This window comes from the organism of the source record quoted next (assembly GCF_019968985.1).
Source record: "MAG: Porospora cf. gigantea B chromosome Unknown PgB_NODE_340_length_21657_cov_121.392, whole genome shotgun sequence".
NCBI lineage: Eukaryota > Apicomplexa > Conoidasida > Eugregarinorida > Porosporidae > Porospora > Porospora cf. gigantea B.
In genome coordinates, this window is record NW_027178943.1 from 1 (window position 1) to 21,657 (window position 21,657).

Below are 21,657 nucleotides of genomic sequence, written 5' to 3' on the forward strand. Positions count from 1 at the left end.
CATTGCGACTGGAGAGAGTGCGCAAGACTCTCGCGTCCCACTTCCGAGGAAATGCAGCGGAAGTGTACAGGAAATACGCCATCACAGACCCTGCCCACGGTATGCAATTCGAAGAGTTCAATCGAATGTGCAGCGACTTCACTCAGGGCTCACTTCATTTCGACATTGCTGACCTGGCGATCATCTATAACGCCATTGACGATCATCAGAAGTCAGCTATTAACGAGCGCGAGTTTGCCGAGTGGATGGCAGGTCCCATTACGTACTTGTAACGTGTTGAATATTATAACGGCCCCACACAGGCCACTGAATCTGAGTGAAAATGAGGCATTCTCCATGGGCGGTATCGATGAGCCCCTAGAGGAGTCACGAAAGTCGAGTGCTGAGGCCTTCGTTGTCCCTTCCCTGGATAAGTTAATGGAGGAGCTCGCCACCCCAGGCCTGGATGGAGCTCCGTCATCGCCTCCATGGACCAATCCCACCTCGGGTATCTTCGACTGCGATGACGCGTATGCGACCCTGCTGCAGAAACAGCTCCAGCACGAGCAACGTAAGCTCGTTTTCCCTCTGCAGTCAGCAGATCGCATGGACTCCTCACCAGGGTCCACAACGTTCGCAACATCGCCTACTGGCGAAATCAATCTGATGCCGATGCCCTTTGAGACCATAGATATGCTCACAAAGGACTTGGCTCCGGAACCTATGACGCCATCAAATCCAAAGACGCCTTCATTTCTCGAAAGTAATCGTTGGGTTCCTCTCATAACAGACGAGACATTAGAAGGAATGCTCTGGTGTGATCTGCAACCCAACACCTCGACCACTAAAGAAGTACGCGTCAAGGAGCTATCGTCTGTAGGCGCCAAGGATCACCCACACGGGTGCCGACCGTGTGCGTTCTACCACACGAAAGGATGTCTCAATGGGAAGAATTGCACCTTCTGTCATGATTGGCATGCACCCAAAAAAAAGAAGCCGATGAAGGAGCAAAAGAATCTTATGATCATCGCGAGGCCTGATGGCAAAATAGAGTTCATGCGCTGCTCTATTCAGGAAGCACTACGGGTTCTGTGATGGAGGACACCTGTGCTGGACGCTGGATGTACCTGATTTAAATGCAGAGGACTCTGTTTGAAAAGATGCCTGTACAAATATTAGCAACCACAGCACCCCTTTCGCTTCCTTTGTACGCTCTTGTTGCCATTGAAGGCTCCATGCATGTTCTCCTTCTCATGGTGGTCGTACGAAAGAAGACTATGCTGGGGGGACTCGCTCGAAGCGCCTCGCTCCATGTGTGTTACCGCACTCTTCTCAATCTGCGCCTTGTTAGTGAAGACGACGTCGCGAGTGAAGCAAGGAACCGTGTGGGGGTCGTAGATTACTCCTTGGATGGTGGCCTTCTGTCTTGACAGGTACTCCGCCTCTCGAGGTCTATACTTGTTGTCGCTAAACGAATCCTTTCGGTGGATCGTAGCGTAGGTGGCATGAGGTGGGGCGTACTGATTAGGTTGGACGGCAGGAGTGGCCAGTGGGCCGGAGTACTGAGTGCAGGTCTTGGGTGGGGACTGCGGCAGCCCAGGGCTGAGGGCGCCGGAGTACTGAGTGTACATAGGTTGGGACTGGGAAGGGACGGCAGAACTCAGTGGGCCGGAGTACTGAGTGTAAGTCATAGGTTGCGACTGCGGCAGCCCCGGAGAGCCGGACTGATTGTAGGCCGTAGGTTGCGATTGCTGGCCGTACTGCGTGGTGGTGGGGGCGTACAGCACGTCACTGCCATATTGGACGTTAGTATTTGCAGCGCCGAGGTTAGACGGATACGAATAGGTTTGCGCAGACGCAGATGGTTGTCGGTCCACGAGAGCATAATCAGAGGGAAGTTGCGTCACGATGGGCGCGGCTGCTTCATAATGCGTTGGGTCAGTAAGAGGTACACTCTCGACGACCGTGCTGGAAATCAGCCGGGTTTCAAGGACACGCTGCTCAAAATTCGTCATCTGAAAAGTGTTATTTGACTCAACATGAATCATCACCCGCGGGGCACCTGTCATTAAAATCCTCACGTCACGAGCTATCTTCTGTTGCGCTCAAGGCAGCACTCAGATCGAATTCATCCTCTTCGTCTAGGGAGGCATGCTTTTCAGACGCAGGACCTCCAGCGAAATCTGGCTGAGGCAATCGCAACTGCTCTTGCTCAACCATGACGAGAATACCAGACCAGGGGACGTGTCGGAACTTCGCATCTACCAGAGGCACCCATCGAAGCCCAGGCCTTAACACCGACACCGGAAAGGCTGCTGCAGCCAAGAATTCTGAGCGCACTGAGTCGTAATGCCGCACCTCGAAAACCATGATGGCCAATGAGGGTACGCTGACCCCCACAGAGAACATTTGTCCCTGCCACCGCGGATTCAGCCCGTTATTCTGAACGTAGTGCGTTCTGAAAGTCTTGCAGTCGGGGGGCACGCCTTGCAGAGTGACGACAACGTAGGGGCTCACTGCATCACGTTTTCGCAGGGCCACCGTTTTCTTCAACTCACTTGCCGGACGTGGTAGCTGTTGGGCAGCCAGCACGCGGATGCGCAGTTTGATGGAGATCTCGCCGGCTTCACGTAAAGCGAAGGGGTTGAGTTTCGAGGGGGTGAAGGGTATAGCAGGGTTTCGTAGGCAGTTGGGCTTGAGAACGTAGCCGCAGTTCCCGTTCTGTACAAATCGACCCATGTTAAGGAGAGTCGCCAGACCCATCACTTGGTAGTTCAGCGCCACGATCTGTGAGCCGAGATTCCACACAGAAATAGGATTGAAATTGGACGAAGACAACCGCGTTCCAGAGGGAAACACTCGCGTCAAGTGCTCCAGATGCAGCTGAGCGACTTCATACTCGTTTTTGTTGCTCATTCTCCGGAACTTGGATTCGGACATGGAACAGATGTGGCTGGAAAGACGGGTGGGGTCGTCGAACGAAGTTAGAGCCTTTCCCGCAAGCGATATGGTGCAGTAATAATTTCGGAGCTCTTCGCTGATAAGACCGTCTGTGTGAGACGTAATCCGTTACCTCACTTTTCTTCAGCACACTCTTTGTGCCTTCTGTGGACTTTTTGGGCTTCTGTTGGGACTTATCCTTCCTCTTGGGAGCGTGAGGATCTGGAATGTCGAAGGGAAAGTCCAAGCAGAACTCGTCTGGGTACTCTGCCATCAAATTCAGCTTCATCTCTCTTTCTAACAGAAGTAGCTCCTCCTCGTCTCCCTCTTCGATCTCCATACCCTGGTCATCAGGAACGCGTCCTTTCACAATGAATTTGTTCTGCAGACTCTCCGGACTGGCCAAAGGTTGCGTTGCTGCATTGTTGAGGTAACCAGAGCTCACGGTCAGGTGTGTAGATTTGGTGACCCAGAATCTCGACGAGAAGTTGGCCGACCCTAGCCTTCTGACGGGCCGAGCAGTGCATTTCAAGAGATAGAATTATAGGGTAACTGCTTTTCTTGAACCCGTAGTCTTTGCATGCCTGTAGGACGGCTGAAAACGAAATCTTCTTTGTGAGGGTGTGTCCGTGGTAGATGATTGGCTCCCCGTAAGGTCCGTCCCAGCAGTCAAGTTCTACACAACGACACCCTTTCAGCAGCACGTCAATGTACTGACCGACTGAGCTTTTGCTGCTGACCTGATCTCCAGTGAGGTAGGTATTGTGTGACGAAGCAACCCAGTACTCGTGCAACGGTCGATTCATTTCCTGATACACGAATTGCTTGTTGGGGTGGATGATTGAGTTGGCTTCAGACGTCAGTAACAAGGAAAATCCCCAATCAGTGAGGTTCTTGTTTTTTCTGAATGGGTCTCCCATACCATTCAGGTGCTTCATGGCGTCCGGAATGGACGATGGCGGTGTCTTCTGCACTTCCAACAAAAATTGTTGGTAGTTCTCTGCGGTCATAACTCGTTGGGCTGAATGTTTGAACATGTCGAAGTACACAAGAATGTCCTCGTGAGTCAGTAACCGATGCAGAAGCTGTTTGAATTCGTCCTGTGTGACCAAGAGACCCCGGCCTTACATATTCTAGAACGTGAGATCCGTCTTCATCGTAGCTGCAGAAGAGCTTCTCCGCGTATCTCAGGTCCATCTGGACGTGGAGCTGCTGAAGCAGGTCGATCAGCTCATTGAACTGGATGGATCCACTATTGTCCTGATCAGCAGTTAGCCATATCTTTCGGATGTATTCATTGGTTAAACTTGAAGTCCTTTTTCGTTTGGTAAGTGCCTTCTGGTGGGCGTACAACAGACCTCGAAGCCACATGCGCCATTCAGGGTAATTCTTACAGACTACGCGAAGCTTGCTGGTGTGGGCGACCAATTCAATACCCAAGGCCCTCTCCTCTTTCTTGCGCTTCTTGAAGTAGTCGCTATCCTCGCCTGGAAGAATGAGGTCCACATCAGTGAGGTAGATAATGGTTTCGCTGGCCTTCTTTCGTTTTTGGGGAGAGGTCCAGCGGATGGCGAGCACCTCCATATCCACCCAGAAAAGACGGTCGTGCGGTTTCTTCAGCCGATTTCGACAATGCTTCAAGAGATAACCGCCCTCTTTCGCATAACTCACAGCCGTCTTAACATCAACATCGCCGATGAGATCGCGGATGGCTTTGGAGACGTTAGCTAGGTCTGGGGACACCGCGTCGCCCTGAGGTGCTTCTTCCAGCCCCGGTATGAGCGCCTCAATGTAAGGGTTGACTGGCGCCTCTACTTTCTCAACGGTAGGTCCGTCAGTAACCTGCTTGAGCTGCTGCTCCAGCGTGGGTACTGTGAAGTCGACATCCTTGAGGGAGGGCCTTCGGGGTGCCAGAGGCCGGTCCATATGCCGAATTATTTCCTTTTTTCTGGAATGGAAAGAAACCCAAGCAAACGAAGAACTCGGATATTAAAGCAAATTTCTTATTTTTAAAAATTTATTGTTGAAAACAGAATGAAAATCGCGAGGGCTAAGAAAAAACGGAACAAATTCTGTCGCCGAGCCTCCTCTGGCGTTGGAGGTTCGTGGCCTTCGTCTTGGTTGCCGAATCGCTGCTTGACCAGCAACTGCACACTCACGTAGGTAAACCCGAGAAAGGGAACAAACCCGAATGCAGATCCCAAGTGGAAGCTAGAGTGCCACTCGCCTGCCGTCGAGCGGTCCGGAGCCTCCTCTCGACGCCCGCGAGGACGTGGCTGGTTCTTGGGGTGGTCTGTTGGTTGTTCTTCACTGGGTTCGGCGTCATGTAGTCACTTACCCCGAATATATGGGTGTAATGGTTTCCTCCGTACATCCACTCTTGCAGACAGGACACTCCTTCTGACCCTTTATCAACCACGTGCTGAGGCACTGCCAGCAATAGAGGTGACCGCAGGCAGTCACAACAGGCCAGACTGCTGGCTCGAGGCATACTCGACACTCGAACGTGGAGTACTTCTTCTCTGAGGTGTTATCGTTCGGTCCGATCTCATCCATTGACTATTTCCAATTTATGCGCAGTGTGCGAAAGCTGGGTACTTTAGGTCGAGTGGCGGAGGCGTTGCGAGAGGCGGTTTCCAGGGACGCGGAGGCCGTAAGCGCGCTGGGAACTGACTATAATCTGACAATATTCTCCTTTATTACATATGATTTAAATTAATACCTATTCCATTTTCAATTTGTCGATAGAGTGTCGTGACCGCTGAAATAAACCGCTTCCGCGCAAAACCCACCTCAAAAATCGAGCCCAATGACCTGCTTGTGTTGTCGTACTTCTCCATGCTGGGATACAAGGTTGATTTTGCCCATCCAGCAGTGGTCTCCGCAATGGGTTCGTCCGACCAAAACTGGAAGGCTGCAGGCTACTTTGGGGCGTCTGTTATGATGACGTGCCCCAGCGCAGCCACTAGGGTGGAAAACGTGCTGAGATCAGACTTGGCTTCAACGGAGGTCGCGTTCGTTATTGCAAGCCTGCAGTACCTGAGCATGGTCCCTAATACGGCATTGGCGTTTTGGGCAGAAGTCAGTTCAATCGCCAACCCTTCAAGCAACTTCCCCCCGCATGTGAGAAAGAGGGCTTATGCGTGTATGCTTGTGTGCGTCAGAGAGGACCCCTCACTGCTTCCGCCTTCGCAGTGGGCCCCTCGGCTGGCCCACTGCTTCACGGCGGAGCATGACGTTGGCGCATTGTTAGCCGTGTGCAGTCTGCTGAATGGAGCTATTCAGGCTTCCTCAAAGGGCTGGGAGGGGGTCATCCCGCCCCTAATAGATGTACTCCTCCTCTTCTCTGAGTCACGAGTGGCGAAGTCGGCAATCTACAGAGGCGTTCTCTGCCCGTGGTTACATGCAAAGCTGCTACGGCTTCTACGATTATTTCCCCGGAATCTTTCCCGAAGGTGAACTGGTGGTGTTTCACACACAGTCACCTTCACAACATTGGGCGAGTGGTAACGTCAGTGCTCGATCTGGCAAGGGCGGGGCGCTATGGTCTGGTGGATTGCATCGTCTACTTGGAGGTGGTATCGTTAGTACTACACTATCAGACCCGTCTGCCCAGCAGCTTCCGAAAGAACTCGGTCGACATCCTCATCGAGATGATGGGTTCCAAGAACCAAAACGTTCGGACCTTAAGTCTGATAACGATAAGACAGGTGGAGTTCGACAGCGGGATTATCCGCGGTCTCAAGCTTAACCTTGACCCGTTGATTCGACTTGTACATGAACGAGACCCGCTGCTGCAACTGCACGCCGTTGCACTTCTGGTAACACTGGGCGATGAGGAGACCTGGCGTACCCTTGTCGACGCGCTGATGAAGCTTCTAGAGGGGCCGTGCCCACATCCGTTACAGACTGCCGTTAGGGTCATGTCGCTCGTGGAAAGGCATGGCTCGGGGCTCGAGGCCTACGTGGACTGCGTATTTCGGGCTTGCTTCAGTTTGGGAGATGAGGCGTCTGATGAAGCCTGGATGCGTTTGGTGCAGCTGCTGACCGGATTCAAAGGAGAAAGAAGGGACCTGGCTTCGATTAGGAACTACGCCGTGGAGAAGGCTCTGCGCTCTCTCAACACTCCCAGGTGTCCGGTGTTGGTGATACGTCTGTCGGCCTTCATTCTCGGAGAGTTCAGCGGCCAAAGCAAGGCATCGCCGCATAGAATGGTTAGCCTACTGATCCGATACACGCATGGTCACCACGGCATGGCCTGCACCCGTATCATTGTCACATCTCTCACAAAAATCGCCCTGAGAGGTCACTGCCAAGATGACGTACGCGGAGTGCTTCAGTGTTTAGAGGACTCTACAGATTCAATCCTTCAGCAAAGGGCTTCGGAGGCGCTGGTTCTTTTGAGGGAGGCCTACTCGCCTGACGAAACCGCCGTTGAATTCTCAAAGGACAAACGGTTCACTTCTCTCTTAGGTCAAGGAAATCCTGCAGCAGGTCGGACTCTGGAGTCCTTGAAGGGGAAGCCTGCAGCAGGTCGGACTCTGGAGTCCTTGAAGACCTCTCGTGGTGACCCTCGACCGAACGTACGTAACGACACTATTGATTGGCCTGTGTCGAGTCTTTCCGATACGAAGGGCCTTTGGCTACGAACGGTGTTACATGGTAAGGGACCTCTTTTCGCCAACGCGGCTCTCGTGGTTGAGGCCGTTTCACGTAAGCCGCTGTCTATATCCTTGCGGAATGTCACCGGTCAGGAGGCGCTGCAAAAGGCGGGCCACAGACTCGTTCCCACCTCCAACGCCACAGCGTTCGCATTGGCGGATATGCAACTGTTGACCAACATACCCCATCACACACGACCACATCTGAAAGAGCCGATAGATTTACAGCCCGGGACCCAGACAACATTCACGTTTCGATTCAACGTCACTAGTCTGGAGACGTTCGCGGTGCCCCGTCTGCAATTCACAGCGAAAGCGGCCGCGTCCTCGTTTACCGCGGAGGTTATGCTTCCTGTGTGCGCGTTGACGCTTGTCGAGCAGCACTCAGTGCCACGGAAAGCGCTGCAAGCCGCATGGATTGCGCTACCGCACGAGGAGATGTTCACAGGCCAGCCGCGACTACCGAAGGATGCGCAATCGCTCTTAACGGGATTCGGATTCCAGCTTGTACCTTCACAGTCGTTATCGTGGTGGTCTGGGAAGGTTCTGGGACACGAGGTTATCGTGTGTCTCGACTTGTCAAAGAGCTCAGTGAAAGCTGCACTGAAGACTGACGACGTTCTCCTCTGTAAGCGGCTGACCATGGAGCTGTCCGTGTTCCTGGTTGCGCCGACGTCGTGAGGATCGTCCAGGCGGCTAGAGGTCTTGTGTCAGCGACTGTAAACGTTTTCTTTGAACTTTGCGGTCTTCAGCGAATTCTGATGATGCCGTGTGCTGCAAATGTATCTCTCCGGATACTCGAAGCCCAGAAGGGGGGGCGAGGTTAGAACGTCGATGTTCGTCTTGAAATCCAACTCGCTTTACCTTCCTCTCAGATTTCTCAGGAACCTCGTCGTAGATCTCGATGGAGCTCCCTCGTTCGAGATCCAGATCACCAGACGCACGGAGAAATGGTGGTGTGGTGTTTTTCTTGTGCTTTCTGTGTCTCCTGCGTTCGCGACCAGGGCGTTCTCGGGCCGAAATACCAACGAGGACAGGCTGATGGGGGGATTGGAGAATTGTGCTTTCGAAGGCGTTGCGGGAAGTTGGTGGCTTCGAGTGGCGAGAGCGCTGGCGTTCAGACCGGGCTTGCACTGCTGGATTGTCATTCATAGGATCCTCGTGGATGATGATGCTCATGTCCAAGGGAGGGATTTCCACTGGCGTAGGTGTTGGTGGGAGCGAGCGACTTGTTTGAAGTCTCGCGCGAGGCGTGTGCATCCTCATGGTCTTCCAGTCGGCGAAGTCTGATTCGTCATGCGGGGCCTCCTCAGTGCCCTTCATCCTGGCTTTGATTCTGTGAGATATGCTGCTCTTGTTGGTGAGTCGCGAAGTTGTGAAGTAGAAGCAAAAGCAACCAACCACTAGCGTGGTGATGAGCAGAATCACAACCCCCACCAGTATCTGTTGCACTTCATCTCCGCCTTGGAATACTGCGACACTCCCCGTAGACACCTCCTCCGTAGTCGACATTGAATCACAACATATATAAAATGACGTGTGTTCCACATCCGCAACCACAACGCTACCACATCAATCCGGGCGCTCGGTCCCCTTCACTCTCATGGTGACAGGGGCGAGATCCCGAAATGGAGGAAATGAGCGTGCAAGGCCTGGCACTCGTAGGCGCTCGCAACCAGCTGCTCCACTTCCACTCGCCAGAGACTGATGTGCAAATCCTAGAGTGGATTGAAATGGCCTTCTACTCATCTATTGACCTGGCTGAGCGAATGGTGCGCGCCGAGACCCGGAAGCCTCTGCGCCTGCTGCCGCTAGGCAGGCCTCTGATCCCTTTGGAAGGCGAACGTGTCGGCGAAGTCTTCGCCATCGTCACCGCCTCGCGGGTAAAGGTGCTGGCGCTGTGCCTCCCACGTCAGGGACCCGCTCATAGCCAGAATAAGGAACTCTTTGGAGTGAGTTTGCACCAGCGACGTCATTCAGATCTTGCTCGACGTCTTCAAAGCGTACACCGACTTCTTGCTGAACCCCTTCGTGACTAGTATCGACGCTCGCGATCCAGCGCTGGGTAGAAAGATTGAGAATGTAGTCGAGAAATATGCTCAGTTACATGAAAGCCCATAGACTGTCACAACGAGCGGCCCCCCTGCGTTGGGCCTCCTGGTCTGCGTTCTCCTGCTCTCCGTTCCATTCAGCCTCTGTAAGCAGGACAGTGAGCACCTGAGGCCCACTCTCTCGAACCTTAACCAGCTTGAGGGTGTGTAAGCCGCCATCCATGGGCCCTTCCACCCACTTCAGTCCACTAAAACTCCTCATCAACTGAAGTTTGTCTTTGGTTGTCACCAGCTCTTCTAATTGCTCAGCAACTACTGCCAGATGGCTCTTTTTTAGTCGTTCCAGATGAGCCTCCAACTGCAATTTCTCTTGTCTCAGCTCGTCCATCTCAGTGTCAAGGTGCGACAGCTCGTGAGGCCATTGCGGTTCCTCAGGCATCGCCATGCTCCGTCGGCGGCGTTCGGCTGTGAGGCCTTCGTCTGCGAGGTGCACTGCTTCCTCCAGCTCCAAACAGAGGCCTTCAGTGTGCCTTTCTACTGCGTTCTGCAGTCTGTTGAAAGAGTCTTGTACTGACGCCCAACAGGACGCGCTGGCCTCGGCAACGCACGCCAGCCGCCCGTCAGCCTTCTCAACAGTGTCCATCGTGAATTCTGTCACTTAATTGTTTTGCCATACATGACAACAGGTCATGGTTATGAATCAGTTCGTACATTAACTGTGCGGCCCTCAACCTTGGCGAAGACCTTGAACTGCCCACTATTCTGGCTCTTGAGCATACTGTGAGCACATTGCAGCTTGGAGGGGCAGTCACCCACAAGAGCCATCTTCTTGACCAATGCTTGGGCCATACGAGTCCCAGGAGCCTTCACTTCGTTGGCGAATAGTTGCAGGGTGAAGGAGTTCTGGATTAGAGTGTGAAGATTGGGAGTGGATTCGGAGTCAAGCACGACCGTTCCTTCGAGGAAGCAGTCGAACCCGTCCTTGCCGTTGGCTAGGTAATCTTTCGTGACGACGCGATAAGTTTGGTCGTTGACAAGAGGGTCCCACGTCTCAGATTCCCATGACTGGACCTTCACTGATTGCACACGACATCCAGAGGGCTGCTCTGGGTCAAACTCGAACTTCACGCCCGCCAGCTGCAGAAACCGCCCTTCACGGGCGGGCCACATGCAGACACTGTTCTCCAACGCCTGCCGCACAGACAAGCCGGACAGCTCCAGCACAACGAGCGGATCCGGCATCGGCAGCAGGCTGACGAGGTCCCCAACAGTGAAGGCGCCGGCCTCGAATAGCCTGTCCGCTCTCAGAGTTCCGGAGTTAAGCATTGCGATGTCAGCCTTGGCACCTTGCTTCATTAGGTCAGCGAGCCAATTTCCCGTGTTAGTCTCCTGCGTCCTCACGATTGCGAAACGAGTTTCGAGCTCGCATGACGTGTACCCCAGTATCTGCGTAGTCTGCCTGGCAAGTTCCTCGACATACTTGTGTATGACTTTGTCTACATGACGATTGGTGTGGAAGTTTTGGGAGGTCACCTCCAGCAATTTCCAGGAGAGCACGGAGCCGCCGAAGGCCTCGATCTCCATATGGTGACCGCGCACAGCTTGAGCGCGCTGCTCAGTCGTCAGCGGGGTTAAACTGGCGCTTGGTGCCTCCCCCGCCCGTTCCAACCCTAGGCTCTCACTGGGAAAAATTTCCAGCGCAGTGAACTCCCTGAAGTCCGTGCCGGACTTGCACGCAACAGTGCGTCCGATTTGGCAACAGCCGAAATATTCATGGTCATGACCGCCGAGTAGCAAATCGATCTCGGGCACCTCATTGGCCAACCGCTGGTCATTGTGGGCCCTCATATGGGTCAGAGCGATTATGAAGTCTACATCTCGACTCTTAAAAAAAGACACGAGTTCTCTGGCTTCCTCGACGTAATCGACATAACGAACCTCATCCATGTCGATCATGGAGAGGGTCTCGAGCCACTCTCGCTCAACAAGGCCCATTATTCCAACGTTGTACCCTTGCCACTGAAGCAGACGATACCGTTTCCCATCAGCGAGGGGACGTGAAGGACAGTCAGCCTCAAAGACGTTAGATAGTAGCCAAGGACAAGGAGATGACCCTGCAAGATACTCCAAGTGGTCCACTCCAAAGTCAAAGTCGTGGTTTCCCATGCAAGCCGTGTGTACCTTCAGCATTTTCAACACCGGAATCATGTGCCAGCCCTTGGTGGTGGTCGAGATGGAGGATGGGTTGAACAGATCCCCGCTGAACAATATGAGTGGGTTCTTGTGAGCATACGAGCGGAACGCACTCACGAATCGTGAAACGCCGCCTTCACCATCCGCTCCTTGTTCAATGTTGTACACGTCATTGAAGTGGAGGATGGTGATGGGGTCGTCACGAGTCAACGGCCTGTCAAAGTCGGAGTATGTTTCACCAGTGAAGCCCGCGTCAAAGAACTTCTTGAACGGGTGATCAGCCACTGGGAACGCGCGAGAACCAAATCGCTGGAACATCCGAGTCACGTCATGCCCAGAGCTCGCCCGCCTACGGGCCCCCGACACATCCTTCTCCTTGGTCTGGGCTTCGTTGGCCAGCTCCTTTGTCGGGACCTTAGATGACTCCTCTTTCTTGGGCAGGCCGAATGCTCCAGCGAGCCTTTGACTCAACGGCTCCTCAGAGTCGCTCTTCTTCGGCACAGAGCGCCGTTTCCAGGGCAAGAAGCTCTTCTTCTCCTTTTCGACAACGGCATCGTCAGACGTCTCCTTTGGGGAGAGCACCTCTGGTTTCTTGGATTTCTTCCACGGTTTAAGACTCAACTTAGGTTGGAAACTCTTCTTCGCAGGTAACGGTTCACGATACTCAGCTAACCGTTCAGTCGGAGGCTCTGTCGATTCCTCAGCGGTACCGTCTCGACTGGTAGCTTCTTCTGCAGAAGCAACAGGCTCATTCATAGCCTGCTCAGCCATATTGCCCTCCATGCCCTTCGCGCGCGGTACCTCAATAGGCTTCTCTTCAGTCGTGTCGATAGGATTCTCAATAGGGTTCTCAATAGGGTCCTCAATAGGGTTCTCAATAGGGTTCTCAATAGGGTTCTCAATAGGCTCCTCAATAGGCTTCTCAATAGGCTTCTCCTGAGGAGACCGCTCAATGGGATTCTCTGTAGTCGTAATAGGTTTCTCTGAAGTGGTAGGAGGCCTCTCAATAGGCTTCGCTCCAATCGTTTCGACAACCTGCTCAGAAGACGGCTCAATGGGATTCTCTGTAGTCGTCTCAACGGGCATCTCAACAGGCTTCACAATAGGATTCTCAATTGGCTTCTTGATAGGCGTCTCAGTAGTGGTCTCAATTATAGTCTTCTCTGCAGTAATCTCAACCTCGTTACGACACTCAGAAGCGGCGTCACAAGTCAGGCCAACTGCATGAGATGAATCGTGGCGCTCGACGTTGAGACACGAGTTGTCAGAGAGGGTTACTGACATTTACTTCACAGAACAAAAGATGTAATGAGCGTTTAACCGCTTTTTTCATCGCTATGGCCCACATTGTCTTCAAGGACAATCGTCCTCTCGTTTTCGCGGCGGCCCAGTCAATTGTAGGGTTGCATACGTTTCACCCGATGTCGTCACACACCGCCAGTCCAAGCATTCCGATTCCACTGTACCAGGATCAGATCCCGATTCCACTTCAGCATCAGGATATCCGAGACATGAAGTTTAAAAAGATCGGGGAGGGTTGCTCCGCGCAAGTTTTCAAAACTACCTGGAAAGGTTCTCCAGCTGCACTTAAGGTTTGCTTGCCACAGCGGGCCTGCATATCTCGTGGTCTGGTTGACGGTTTGAGGTCTACCGAGGAGGAGTTTTTTGAAAGCGTTGGCCAACACGAGCACATCCCCAAGTTTTACAAGAATCTGATGGTCCGAATCCAAGGAGAGGTACGGAGAGCCTTCCTTATGGAGTATTTCGATCGCTCAATACGTAGCGACAGAGGTCTTCATCCCAGCTTTGCCACTAAAATGTTGCTGCAGATAGCCAAAGCGCTGGATTTCATGCACAACAGACGCTGGCTCCACAACGACGTCAAACCTGACAACATTCTCTGTCAGGCTGGCCGGTTCGTGCTCGCTGATTTTGGAACCGTCACCAGGACTGACACCTCGGGACTGTCCGCGAACAGCATCTTCTCTACGATAGGGTACAAGGCACCAGAAAGATTTCGAAGCCGCAACGTGGGGCCGGCCGCAGATATGTTTGCCCTCGGAGTGACCTTTATGAACTGTATCAGCTGGCACGCAGGCCACGGAGCCTTCTGGGAGCATCCACTATTCGGGGGAAGAGTTCCGCATAGGAGAGCTACTGTCGATACCTACCTGTACGCTCACGTGCGTGACTGCGACGTCCAGCGAGTCATCGACAGCTTCCGACTCCATCCCAAGGTCTCCGCCGTCGTGAAATCCCTTCTCCGTCTGGACCCTGCTGCGCGGCTGCATGCTAACCAAGTCGTCCGAGCGCTGGCCGAATTCTGAATGTTTTTCCGTGACCGAAAATGCTACAGGGCGATTTTCGAAGTCGTGCTGGACTTGGAGACCTCTCGGGGCCTCGCCAGCTTGGAATCAGCGTACGACCGACGCAGTTATCGCCTCGTGTGTCGCAGCGCCTACCGTCGCCTGAAGTGGAAAAGCCTGTGTTCCCTCGACCAATGCGCGAGGACACCGTCGCCGTTCAAATACTAGGTCTGGACGGCATCAGTCAGCAGTACTCAATGTGGAACACCACAGGTGAGACCTGGGAAAGCACACAACCAGTCAGGTACAGCATTCAACTCTCGCGTCTCCATCAGAAGAGTCTTAACGAATACTTCGAGATGCTTCAGAGTTGCCCAATCGACAGTTCCGGAAGCTACGCATGCACTCCAAAGCCGAGCGTTCTTCAGACAATGAGCGTGGAAGACCGACGCAACCACCAGCTCTCTAGGGCTACTCATCTCGTTGCCGCCGAGGGCAAGTTCGGCCCCTACGAAGCGACGACACAGGGCAGCCATGTAGCCGTCGTAACCCCTGACAGGCCGAGAGTGGAGGTTGATGTCGCGCACGCAGGGTCTCTTCTTTTCAAAATCTACGAGGAGAGCGAATCCGAGTCTGATTTCGTTGGTTGTGTCGTGGTCACCCAGGCCAAGTACGAATTCAAGCAGTTCTCTACAGTTCCGTTGCTAAAAGTGAATGCTCGGGGTTCCGCTGAGGCTCTGGGTTCCTATTCTGAAGTCATCGCTGCAGGGCCGCATGCGTACATCAAGGCCGTTCTCGCTGAGTCAGGCCCTCACGCCATTGACATCGTGGACGAAGAAGGCGTTGTTAAGGGTCGACTCGTCTTCAAACTCACACGTGAGGTCTCGTTGAAGTCGACGATAAAGAATGGTCTACTATTCGAGGAGGACTCCACACCTGTCGAATGTAGAGTCAATTTGCCTGCCTCCAACGAGACTCTCTACGCCTCCCAGTCCCCCCAAGGGAGCAGTCCCCCTTACAGCAGTAAACCTCAAAGAAAGCGACTCTCTGGCTGGCAGGGCGCACTGAAGACCATTTGCTTGGATTTGCCCCGAGAGACTTGTTGGAATGCTTAAAAACGTTTACCAGCCATCGTCACTTTCGTACTGAGGCTGGGGCTTAACAGCCGCTACGGGTTTCGGGACTGGCTTGGGCGCCGTGTGGGGCTTGGGGACTGGTTTGGGGATGCTGGGCTTCGCCGCCGTCGGTTGGCCGTCAGGCAGAAGTCGATCAAGGGAACTGCCATACGAAGTCGTTTGACCCGACGGTGGCATTCGGGTTTCAGGTATCATTCTCGCAGTCAGCGGCACGTTTCGCGTTTTTAGTTGAAAACAGCGGTCAGCGACGTCCTTAATCTGCTGAGCCACGTGCGCTGAGGCATCCCGTTGATTCCCCCCAGAGGGCCGAAGCCAGACCCAGAGTTGACCCTCACAGCCAACGTACTGCCCACCAACACCCTCTAGACACCATCCGAATGGCTCTAGGTGAAATCCATCACCTACCGCCACCACCATCAGAGAGAGAAATACCGTACGAGTGAGCGCCGCTCCATCCTTCGACCTTATGAACATTTCCACGCCCCTGGTAGGAGGCTGCACCGGTGCACTCGGACCGCGGAAGAGCGACAATTTCACATCCGCTACGTCACCAGGCAAGAGAGTGTTGTTTACCACTCTCCACCACTCCTCCACTGACCCCACGACGCCAACCGACTGCGGGTCACTCGCAGAGAGGAATCCGCGTTGTTCCTGCTCTCCCTCCTTGTAATAGAACCTCCACCAATGGGTCATAGGGGTCTCTCGCTCTGGGAGTAGAGTCTTATTTGGGACGCTAGGTAGCTCTTGAACTCTACTCATTGTTATACGAGACGCGTGGAAACACCTAAATCCGCATTACATCACATGTAAGTCCATCCGGTCGCCCCCATTCAGATGTCACTTCAAATCGGGAGCAAGTTACCTTCGGTAAGGCAGATGTGAAGCACTAAGCAGTCTTCCATCTTTATTAAAGGCGAAAACGTCGATCTGCGGGAGTACTTTGAGGATCAGCGGGGCTTGCTTCTTGGGTGTCCTGGGGCATTTGAACCCAAGTCAACCGCATTCTTGCGGGCTTTCAAGGCCATGGTGAGGAGGAACCGTGGGAGAGATGCAGGCTTCTGACCTCCGAAAGCACGTCGACTTCATCGGCGTGACGGTGGTGAACGATCCCTACGTGGTTAAAGGATGGGCCAAGCGTTATCAACTAGCGGAGGACCTAACGCTGATCGCTGACGTTAACGGAGTGCTAACGCGACGGCTGGGCATGGATAGCGACGTGTCCAGTCTGTCTCTTGGCAAGCGGAGACGTTCATGTTTTTTCACGGTCCTCACTGACAAGGGGGCTATAGTCTCCTTCTTGGATTACAAACACGACCTTCAAGCACCCGAAAGAGTGCTCCGCTTCCTGCAGTCGAGAGACATGAGGCTAGAGGTTAAGAAGCAACCTTCCCTGGAAGACTTCTCCGACTACTTCCCGTTGGACATGCCTGCAGACAGCTCACAGGGGCCCCTTTTTCGCCTTCTGTGCCAGGCCGACTTGGGTCGGTTAACCGAAATTCCCCTGGAGTTCGAGCTCTCGCCAGCTGTGGAGTCGGTGATCACAGTGGCCAACATGGGAGAGTACTTACGCATCACTGGAGACGTAACGCACAACATCAAACTCACGTTCGACGAGCTGGTCTTCGTGGTATCCTCGATCCGATACCTAGTGCCCTCCTTCCACACCTTCGTTGAGGGAAGACGGGTGGCGGAAATGCAAGTTGTGATGGTCCATGAGAAATCGGGACGACGCGTTATATTGTCCGCAAACTTCTCTAACGGAGGTCGGGACTGCAACATGGCTAATCTGTTGAACATCAACGCGTTTCCGCCACCGAAGGGGTTTGGCATGGAGACTCACACCAAGGTCGATGTCGACTTCTCCAGCATGTTCTACAACAACCAGAAATTCTTCCACCACAAAGGATACGATTGCTTCGACCGCCAGACGCCTGTAGACTGGCTAGTTGCGTCTTCGCCGAATTTTATCAGCCAGCAGCAGCTGGAAACCATCGACGAGGCCCTGGCTCCGTGCGAGGAGGCCGCCAGTGAGAAGACCGTGAAGGTCCCCGAGATGTTCGCTGCACATGCAATTGTGAAGTGCTAATGCCGTTTGAGCGCCCGTAGAACTTTAGTTTCGTGCGGCTTGAGATGGGAGTGTACGGTCACCTTCGTAGTGTTGTATGGGACTAGGGGGTCCTCGACCACAAGCGAAGCCTTCCCAATATCCAGTTTGGCTCGCAGCACGCTGAGTAAATCGGCCCCCAAGACGAGCAAGTGTTTCGCTACAGACCGGACAACCAGAAAAGTGTGGCGCAGGAGGAATTTCGCCCCCTTGAACCGCACTTGCAGCTCTACGAATGACCTGATTGGCTCCTTATCGCCGTTGGTGAGGGCTACTGAAACCTTGCAGTGCTGGAACACCTTTGGCGTTAGAGCTAGCTTATCAAGGACTGCTGGGGATACCATACTCTTGCCAGCCCCAGTGTCCAGCAAGCCTGCCGCCTCAACAGGCGTTCCACCCGAGGAGGCGTCTGTGGCGTCAACAGTCACGTGGCATACAAGTTCTTTCGCTGTATGGAACGCCTCCGCGTCGTGGCCCTTGTTCTCGAGCCGGTTTACGAGATACGAGTATTGCGACAGGTGTCTCGCTGCCATTTTCCCATGTAATAACATCGGAACGGTGGTCGTCCCTGCCGGGCCCTCCAAGCTGAGTTGCGACATCCGATAATCAAGTACGCAACGCGCAGCTTCCATGAAGGACACCCCCAGAAGCACCACTGGTGCAGCGTTCGACTCAGTGTCGACGACAAAGAAGAGAGCTGACCGTTTGGACCCTCCGATTTCGACGTTGAGAACAGTAACGCCTAGCACTGGAAGGAACCGCCCGTTAATCTGCTGGCACCGACAGGTGTGCACACTGTGGAGCTTCGGTCGCGGGTGCAGCGAGTTGAAGGCGCTGAGGGTCATCACGTTGCCGCTAGATCCTGTATCGAGCACTGTGTCGAACGTTGCTCCTTCGATCACCGTCTCCAGTCTGGAGTGGTCCCACCGAAGCAGATCTAACTCGAGCAGCGTTTGAGGGGTGAGCGTTGCCAGCTGGAGGCACCTCTTGTGGTAGAACTCAGGCAAAGGTTCCAGAGCCTGGGACAGCACCTCCAGCCTGGTCGATGGCTCCAGGGGAGAAAGAGCGGGACCGGACCAGATGCTGTGAACCAGCACTGAAAATGCGTCAGGGCACCTCTGCGTAGCTCGAATCATTAGTGTATTTTTGACAACCATTTCCGTAGTCCGATGTGAGGTTTCACATCAACTTCATATAGCCGTGAGTGAGACGATCTAAGCGGTGCATTAATCTGCTTCATCCCTGATTCAAGGTGACTACCCATATCCGCATCAGGTCCTCAAGGTTAAATAGCCTTTGGTCCCTAGAATCGTAAGGTAAGGGAAGTCGGCAAAATTGATTCCGTACCTTAGAAAAAGGAATGGCTCTGAAGGTTTTTCGCTACGAGGCAGCAACTGCAATGAGCTGACGCGGTACCTTCGGGATCGCTGACGCCGTTGCGGGGTCACCTGTATGGCGTTTTACGCTAACAACCTTTTCAGAACTGCAGCAGACAAAAGGAATCAGACAGTTTAACTAAAACCAAGCTTTTCGCAAACGTTGAGACGTCAATATGAAAGGTGATTTCTGCTCAATACGCTGTTTGTCCAGCTGTAGAATTCAGACACAATTAAGCGCGCGTCAATAGTAGGGGTAACTGTGACTGCCTCGTCATCAAATTAGTGACGCGCGTGCTCCTATCTGCGTTGTAGTGAAACCGCGGCTTGTGTTAAAAAGACAGTGGGGAAAGAAGACCCTGTTGCTTGACTCTATTTTGGGATTGTAAGAGGACTTGAGAGGTGTAGCGTGCGTGGTGACTGTACAATGCCAGACACATGATTTGGCCGTTAAGTACTCATAATCACTCACTTCATCAGCATTATTGCGTCCCCATTATTGCTAAGCATGCATCTGTTGCTATTATTGATAAGCTGTGTGTTTGGACGCGCTCTGACAAATGATGAGCGAGATTTAATTCTTCAGGCACACACCGCTGAAAGGGCCAAGTGAGATTTCTCCGTCCGAGCAATTCAGATATGGTCTAGGGCCCCTCGTCTGGGACGAGGCGATTGCGGCAAAGATGGCCGAGTACTTGGGGACATGCGCTCTCGAGCATTCCTCCTGGGGGTTCCGAACATATGACAGCGGCGCATTCGGCACCGGAGGCGGCCTCCACGGTGAGAATCTCGCGTGGAGTTCTGGAGGTGAGGCATGCTCCTTTCCGACTCACAAGTGGATCGAGGCTTGGAGCACTGAACGTGCAAATTACAACTGCCTGACCAACCAGGCGCAGGATGATAAGCCCATCGGTCATTGGACGCAAATAGCCTGGCAGGCTACTACTCACGTAGGGTGCGCAGTGGACTGCGGGTGCAAGGCCAGTCACGGAACCTGGTTTGACACCTCATTCGGGTGTCAATACGGCCCCTCCGGGAACTACCAAGGCTACAGGCCCTTCCCTGTGGATGATTGCCCTCCTGAGATGATCCATGGGACGACCACGACTCTAGAACCAAGAACTATGTGGGACCATTCCTTGTCGTTACACAGATTGGAACCTGGGTGCTACCAAGCACAGAAATTCGACATGCTAGGCAGGCCAGAGCTTTTTTCAGACTGGCCCACGTGGGAAAATTGGTGTGACCAAATCATCGTTGGCAAGACTTGTGAGGAGGCTTTGGCGTACGCTGTTGCCAACGGTAACACTGACTGTGGAATAGTCATTCTAGGCGGGTAGGCGTGTTGGCAAATTGACCACAGATCCACGGATACAACAGCCCCTATGACATCCACCGCGGTGGTTGTCACAACAACCTCTACGACCTCCATCACGGTGGCCGCGACTACACCGACCATTACGCATTCGGCCACACTCCAGCCTCGGACGACCAACTTCACCACGGTCCCACCTATAGAAACATGCCTTCCCTATGGGACTCCGAAAGAGTGTCGAGCTGATAGAGGTTGTGTCATTACTCGGCTTCCTGCATCACGGGCTGCCTTTTTGGCCAGCCAGACATTTCTGCTTGACGAACCTGGTGAGGCGCTGTGGAACGACGTCTGTCTCCGCGACTGCCAGCGCCTGAATGAAGCCACTTGCGGCCTGCACCACGCAGAGTGCGCCTGGAGCCACGACCGCTGCGTCGCTCACCCCTCCATCACTGCCTTCAAAGAGCCGTATCACTGTATGTCCCAAACCCATACACAGTGGGAGGGCGACTTTGAATCGGGCCAGTGCGCCTACGCCCACAGGTGTGCCGGCGAACCCAACACCTGTGAGACCCGCTCTCAACTAGGGCGACCTTGTGTCGCCAGCCCATGCAGCGCGGGCAGGTGCCAGGTAAACCTTTGTGACGATGCAGAGTGCGTAGCGGAGACGGAAGCGCCATTGTGTGGCGTCGGACTGTGTGCAAACCTCCCAAAGGAGGTCTGTACCGCGGCTGATGTCTGCCGCTGGACAGGATTCCAATGCCGTGCTGTATCCACCTGCCACGAATGCCCTGATCAGGCCTGTTGCGGGTCCGTGCACATTCCTGACGCTGTTTGCACTTGGTCCAACACTTCAGACGCTTGTTTCGCGGTGTCCTTTTGGATATCACATGGCGGAAACGGAGCAGGAAGGCTACTAATCGCCCTGCCTGTGTTCTTCATCGGTTTAATGCTGTTTGTGTAGTAAGACATTGTTCTATTATATTGCAGGACTACAGAGTTGTCTATGGTTTTTGGTTGGCGGTTTATTTACAAATAAAGAACTATCGACCGTTCCAAAGATCACCCACCCTCTTTAATATGGTCCAAGTACGCAGCGTCTGCCATCTCAAGGGTGTACACAGCCTCCGTGTCCAAGTAGCTGTTTCGTCATTTTCGTCGCACTCCTTTTCTTTCGAAATGCACCTCGTTGAGGCTGAACGTACTCTCGGGCATCCTATACAGCAGCCAACCTCTCGACACACCACCATGCGTGGCCATGAAACTACTAGTAGACAGTCGTAAAAACAGCAGGCCGAGAGACAGCCTATACCTCGCTAGTCCAAGAACAGGCAGGCAGGACCTTCAGAGCAGGTACCAGTGTCCTTCAGGACTGATCGAGAAATACAGACCATGATTTGTGGTTGGAACCGCTGGCGGTTGCACACATAGTTCACAGATAAATAATTATCGCATTCCAAGGATCACCCTCTTCAGTATAGTTGAAGAACTACCGACCGTTCCAAAGATCACCCTCTTTAATATGGTCCAAGTACGCTGCGTCTTCCATCTTAAGGGTGTACACAGCCTCCGTATCCCAGTAGCTGTTTTCGTCGTTTT

The 21,657-nt window shown here is 53.5% G+C and overlaps 15 protein-coding genes across 22 annotated transcripts; 7 read left to right on the forward strand and 8 right to left on the reverse strand.

The window, feature by feature from the left end:
* Positions 1 to 336: 336 nt before the first annotated feature.
* Positions 337 to 1,074, forward strand: KVP17_001814 (uncharacterized protein; the record flags this gene model as incomplete). Its single annotated transcript, XM_068517545.1, has 1 exon — positions 337 to 1,074. One exon carries the CDS (start codon positions 337 to 339, stop codon positions 1,072 to 1,074), a length of 738 nt encoding a protein of 245 aa, XP_068375263.1.
* An 80-nt stretch (positions 1,075 to 1,154) lies between these two features.
* On the reverse strand, positions 1,155 to 1,994 carry KVP17_001813 (uncharacterized protein; the record flags this gene model as incomplete). Its single annotated transcript, XM_068517544.1, has 1 exon — positions 1,155 to 1,994. The coding sequence occupies one exon, from the start codon at positions 1,992 to 1,994 to the stop codon at positions 1,155 to 1,157; it is 840 nt and encodes a 279-aa protein (XP_068375262.1).
* Positions 1,995 to 2,061: 67 nt separating this feature from the next.
* Positions 2,062 to 4,845, reverse strand: KVP17_001807 (uncharacterized protein; the record flags this gene model as incomplete). 3 transcript variants are annotated; one of them, XM_068517533.1, is made up of 4 exons in its annotated part: positions 2,062 to 3,029; positions 3,058 to 3,336; positions 3,365 to 4,019; positions 4,048 to 4,845. In XM_068517533.1, 4 exons carry the CDS (start codon positions 4,843 to 4,845, stop codon positions 2,062 to 2,064), a joined length of 2,700 nt encoding a protein of 899 aa, XP_068375251.1. The 3 variants fall into 3 exon arrangements, with proteins under 3 accessions (XP_068375251.1, XP_068375252.1, XP_068375253.1); XM_068517534.1 differs by lacking the exons at positions 3,365 to 4,019; positions 4,048 to 4,845 and having other exon boundaries at positions 3,058 to 3,259; XM_068517535.1 differs by lacking the exon at positions 2,062 to 3,029 and having other exon boundaries at positions 3,270 to 4,019.
* An 83-nt stretch (positions 4,846 to 4,928) lies between these two features.
* KVP17_001815 (uncharacterized protein) lies at positions 4,929 to 5,475 on the reverse strand (the record flags this gene model as incomplete). 2 transcript variants are annotated; one of them, XM_068517546.1, is made up of 2 exons in its annotated part: positions 4,929 to 5,229; positions 5,258 to 5,475. In XM_068517546.1, 2 exons carry the CDS (start codon positions 5,473 to 5,475, stop codon positions 4,929 to 4,931), a joined length of 519 nt encoding a protein of 172 aa, XP_068375264.1. The 2 variants fall into 2 exon arrangements, with proteins under 2 accessions (XP_068375264.1, XP_068375265.1); XM_068517547.1 differs by lacking the exon at positions 4,929 to 5,229 and having other exon boundaries at positions 5,254 to 5,475.
* A 282-nt stretch (positions 5,476 to 5,757) lies between these two features.
* KVP17_001811 (uncharacterized protein) lies at positions 5,758 to 8,261 on the forward strand (the record flags this gene model as incomplete). Of its 3 annotated transcripts, XM_068517539.1 has the most annotated exons (2): positions 5,758 to 6,374; positions 6,401 to 8,261. In XM_068517539.1, the coding sequence occupies 2 exons, from the start codon at positions 5,758 to 5,760 to the stop codon at positions 8,259 to 8,261; spliced, it is 2,478 nt and encodes an 825-aa protein (XP_068375257.1). The 3 variants fall into 3 exon arrangements, with proteins under 3 accessions (XP_068375257.1, XP_068375259.1, XP_068375258.1); XM_068517541.1 differs by lacking the exon at positions 6,401 to 8,261 and having other exon boundaries at positions 5,758 to 6,378; XM_068517540.1 differs by lacking the exon at positions 5,758 to 6,374 and having other exon boundaries at positions 6,573 to 8,261.
* Positions 8,262 to 8,276: 15 nt separating this feature from the next.
* KVP17_001809 (uncharacterized protein) lies at positions 8,277 to 9,092 on the reverse strand (the record flags this gene model as incomplete). The annotated part of the gene is made up of 1 exon (XM_068517537.1): positions 8,277 to 9,092. The coding sequence occupies one exon, from the start codon at positions 9,090 to 9,092 to the stop codon at positions 8,277 to 8,279; it is 816 nt and encodes a 271-aa protein (XP_068375255.1).
* Positions 9,093 to 9,208: 116 nt separating this feature from the next.
* KVP17_001817 (uncharacterized protein) lies at positions 9,209 to 9,619 on the forward strand (the record flags this gene model as incomplete). Its single annotated transcript, XM_068517549.1, has 1 exon — positions 9,209 to 9,619. The coding sequence occupies one exon, from the start codon at positions 9,209 to 9,211 to the stop codon at positions 9,617 to 9,619; it is 411 nt and encodes a 136-aa protein (XP_068375267.1).
* A 64-nt stretch (positions 9,620 to 9,683) lies between these two features.
* On the reverse strand, positions 9,684 to 10,274 carry KVP17_001816 (uncharacterized protein; the record flags this gene model as incomplete). Its single annotated transcript, XM_068517548.1, has 1 exon — positions 9,684 to 10,274. The coding sequence occupies one exon, from the start codon at positions 10,272 to 10,274 to the stop codon at positions 9,684 to 9,686; it is 591 nt and encodes a 196-aa protein (XP_068375266.1).
* Positions 10,275 to 10,324: 50 nt separating this feature from the next.
* On the reverse strand, positions 10,325 to 13,108 carry KVP17_001818 (uncharacterized protein; the record flags this gene model as incomplete). The annotated part of the gene is made up of 1 exon (XM_068517550.1): positions 10,325 to 13,108. One exon carries the CDS (start codon positions 13,106 to 13,108, stop codon positions 10,325 to 10,327), a length of 2,784 nt encoding a protein of 927 aa, XP_068375268.1.
* A 53-nt stretch (positions 13,109 to 13,161) lies between these two features.
* KVP17_001812 (uncharacterized protein) lies at positions 13,162 to 14,151 on the forward strand (the record flags this gene model as incomplete). 2 transcript variants are annotated; one of them, XM_068517542.1, is made up of 1 exon in its annotated part: positions 13,162 to 14,151. In XM_068517542.1, one exon carries the CDS (start codon positions 13,162 to 13,164, stop codon positions 14,149 to 14,151), a length of 990 nt encoding a protein of 329 aa, XP_068375260.1. The 2 variants fall into 2 exon arrangements, with proteins under 2 accessions (XP_068375260.1, XP_068375261.1); XM_068517543.1 differs by having other exon boundaries at positions 13,246 to 14,151.
* A 20-nt stretch (positions 14,152 to 14,171) lies between these two features.
* Positions 14,172 to 15,245, forward strand: KVP17_001805 (uncharacterized protein; the record flags this gene model as incomplete). Its single annotated transcript, XM_068517530.1, has 1 exon — positions 14,172 to 15,245. The coding sequence occupies one exon, from the start codon at positions 14,172 to 14,174 to the stop codon at positions 15,243 to 15,245; it is 1,074 nt and encodes a 357-aa protein (XP_068375248.1).
* A 6-nt stretch (positions 15,246 to 15,251) lies between these two features.
* Positions 15,252 to 16,025, reverse strand: KVP17_001810 (uncharacterized protein; the record flags this gene model as incomplete). The annotated part of the gene is made up of 1 exon (XM_068517538.1): positions 15,252 to 16,025. One exon carries the CDS (start codon positions 16,023 to 16,025, stop codon positions 15,252 to 15,254), a length of 774 nt encoding a protein of 257 aa, XP_068375256.1.
* A 264-nt stretch (positions 16,026 to 16,289) lies between these two features.
* Positions 16,290 to 17,352, forward strand: KVP17_001806 (uncharacterized protein; the record flags this gene model as incomplete). Of its 2 annotated transcripts, XM_068517532.1 has the most annotated exons (2): positions 16,290 to 16,292; positions 16,321 to 17,352. In XM_068517532.1, 2 exons carry the CDS (start codon positions 16,290 to 16,292, stop codon positions 17,350 to 17,352), a joined length of 1,035 nt encoding a protein of 344 aa, XP_068375250.1. The 2 variants fall into 2 exon arrangements, with proteins under 2 accessions (XP_068375250.1, XP_068375249.1); XM_068517531.1 differs by lacking the exon at positions 16,290 to 16,292 and having other exon boundaries at positions 16,315 to 17,352.
* A 24-nt stretch (positions 17,353 to 17,376) lies between these two features.
* KVP17_005236 (uncharacterized protein) lies at positions 17,377 to 18,506 on the reverse strand (the record flags this gene model as incomplete). Its single annotated transcript, XM_068515042.1, has 2 exons — positions 17,377 to 17,493; positions 17,517 to 18,506. The coding sequence occupies 2 exons, from the start codon at positions 18,504 to 18,506 to the stop codon at positions 17,377 to 17,379; spliced, it is 1,107 nt and encodes a 368-aa protein (XP_068375269.1).
* Positions 18,507 to 19,429: 923 nt separating this feature from the next.
* On the forward strand, positions 19,430 to 20,086 carry KVP17_001808 (uncharacterized protein; the record flags this gene model as incomplete). Its single annotated transcript, XM_068517536.1, has 1 exon — positions 19,430 to 20,086. One exon carries the CDS (start codon positions 19,430 to 19,432, stop codon positions 20,084 to 20,086), a length of 657 nt encoding a protein of 218 aa, XP_068375254.1.
* Between the last annotated feature and the right edge of the window lie 1,571 nt (positions 20,087 to 21,657).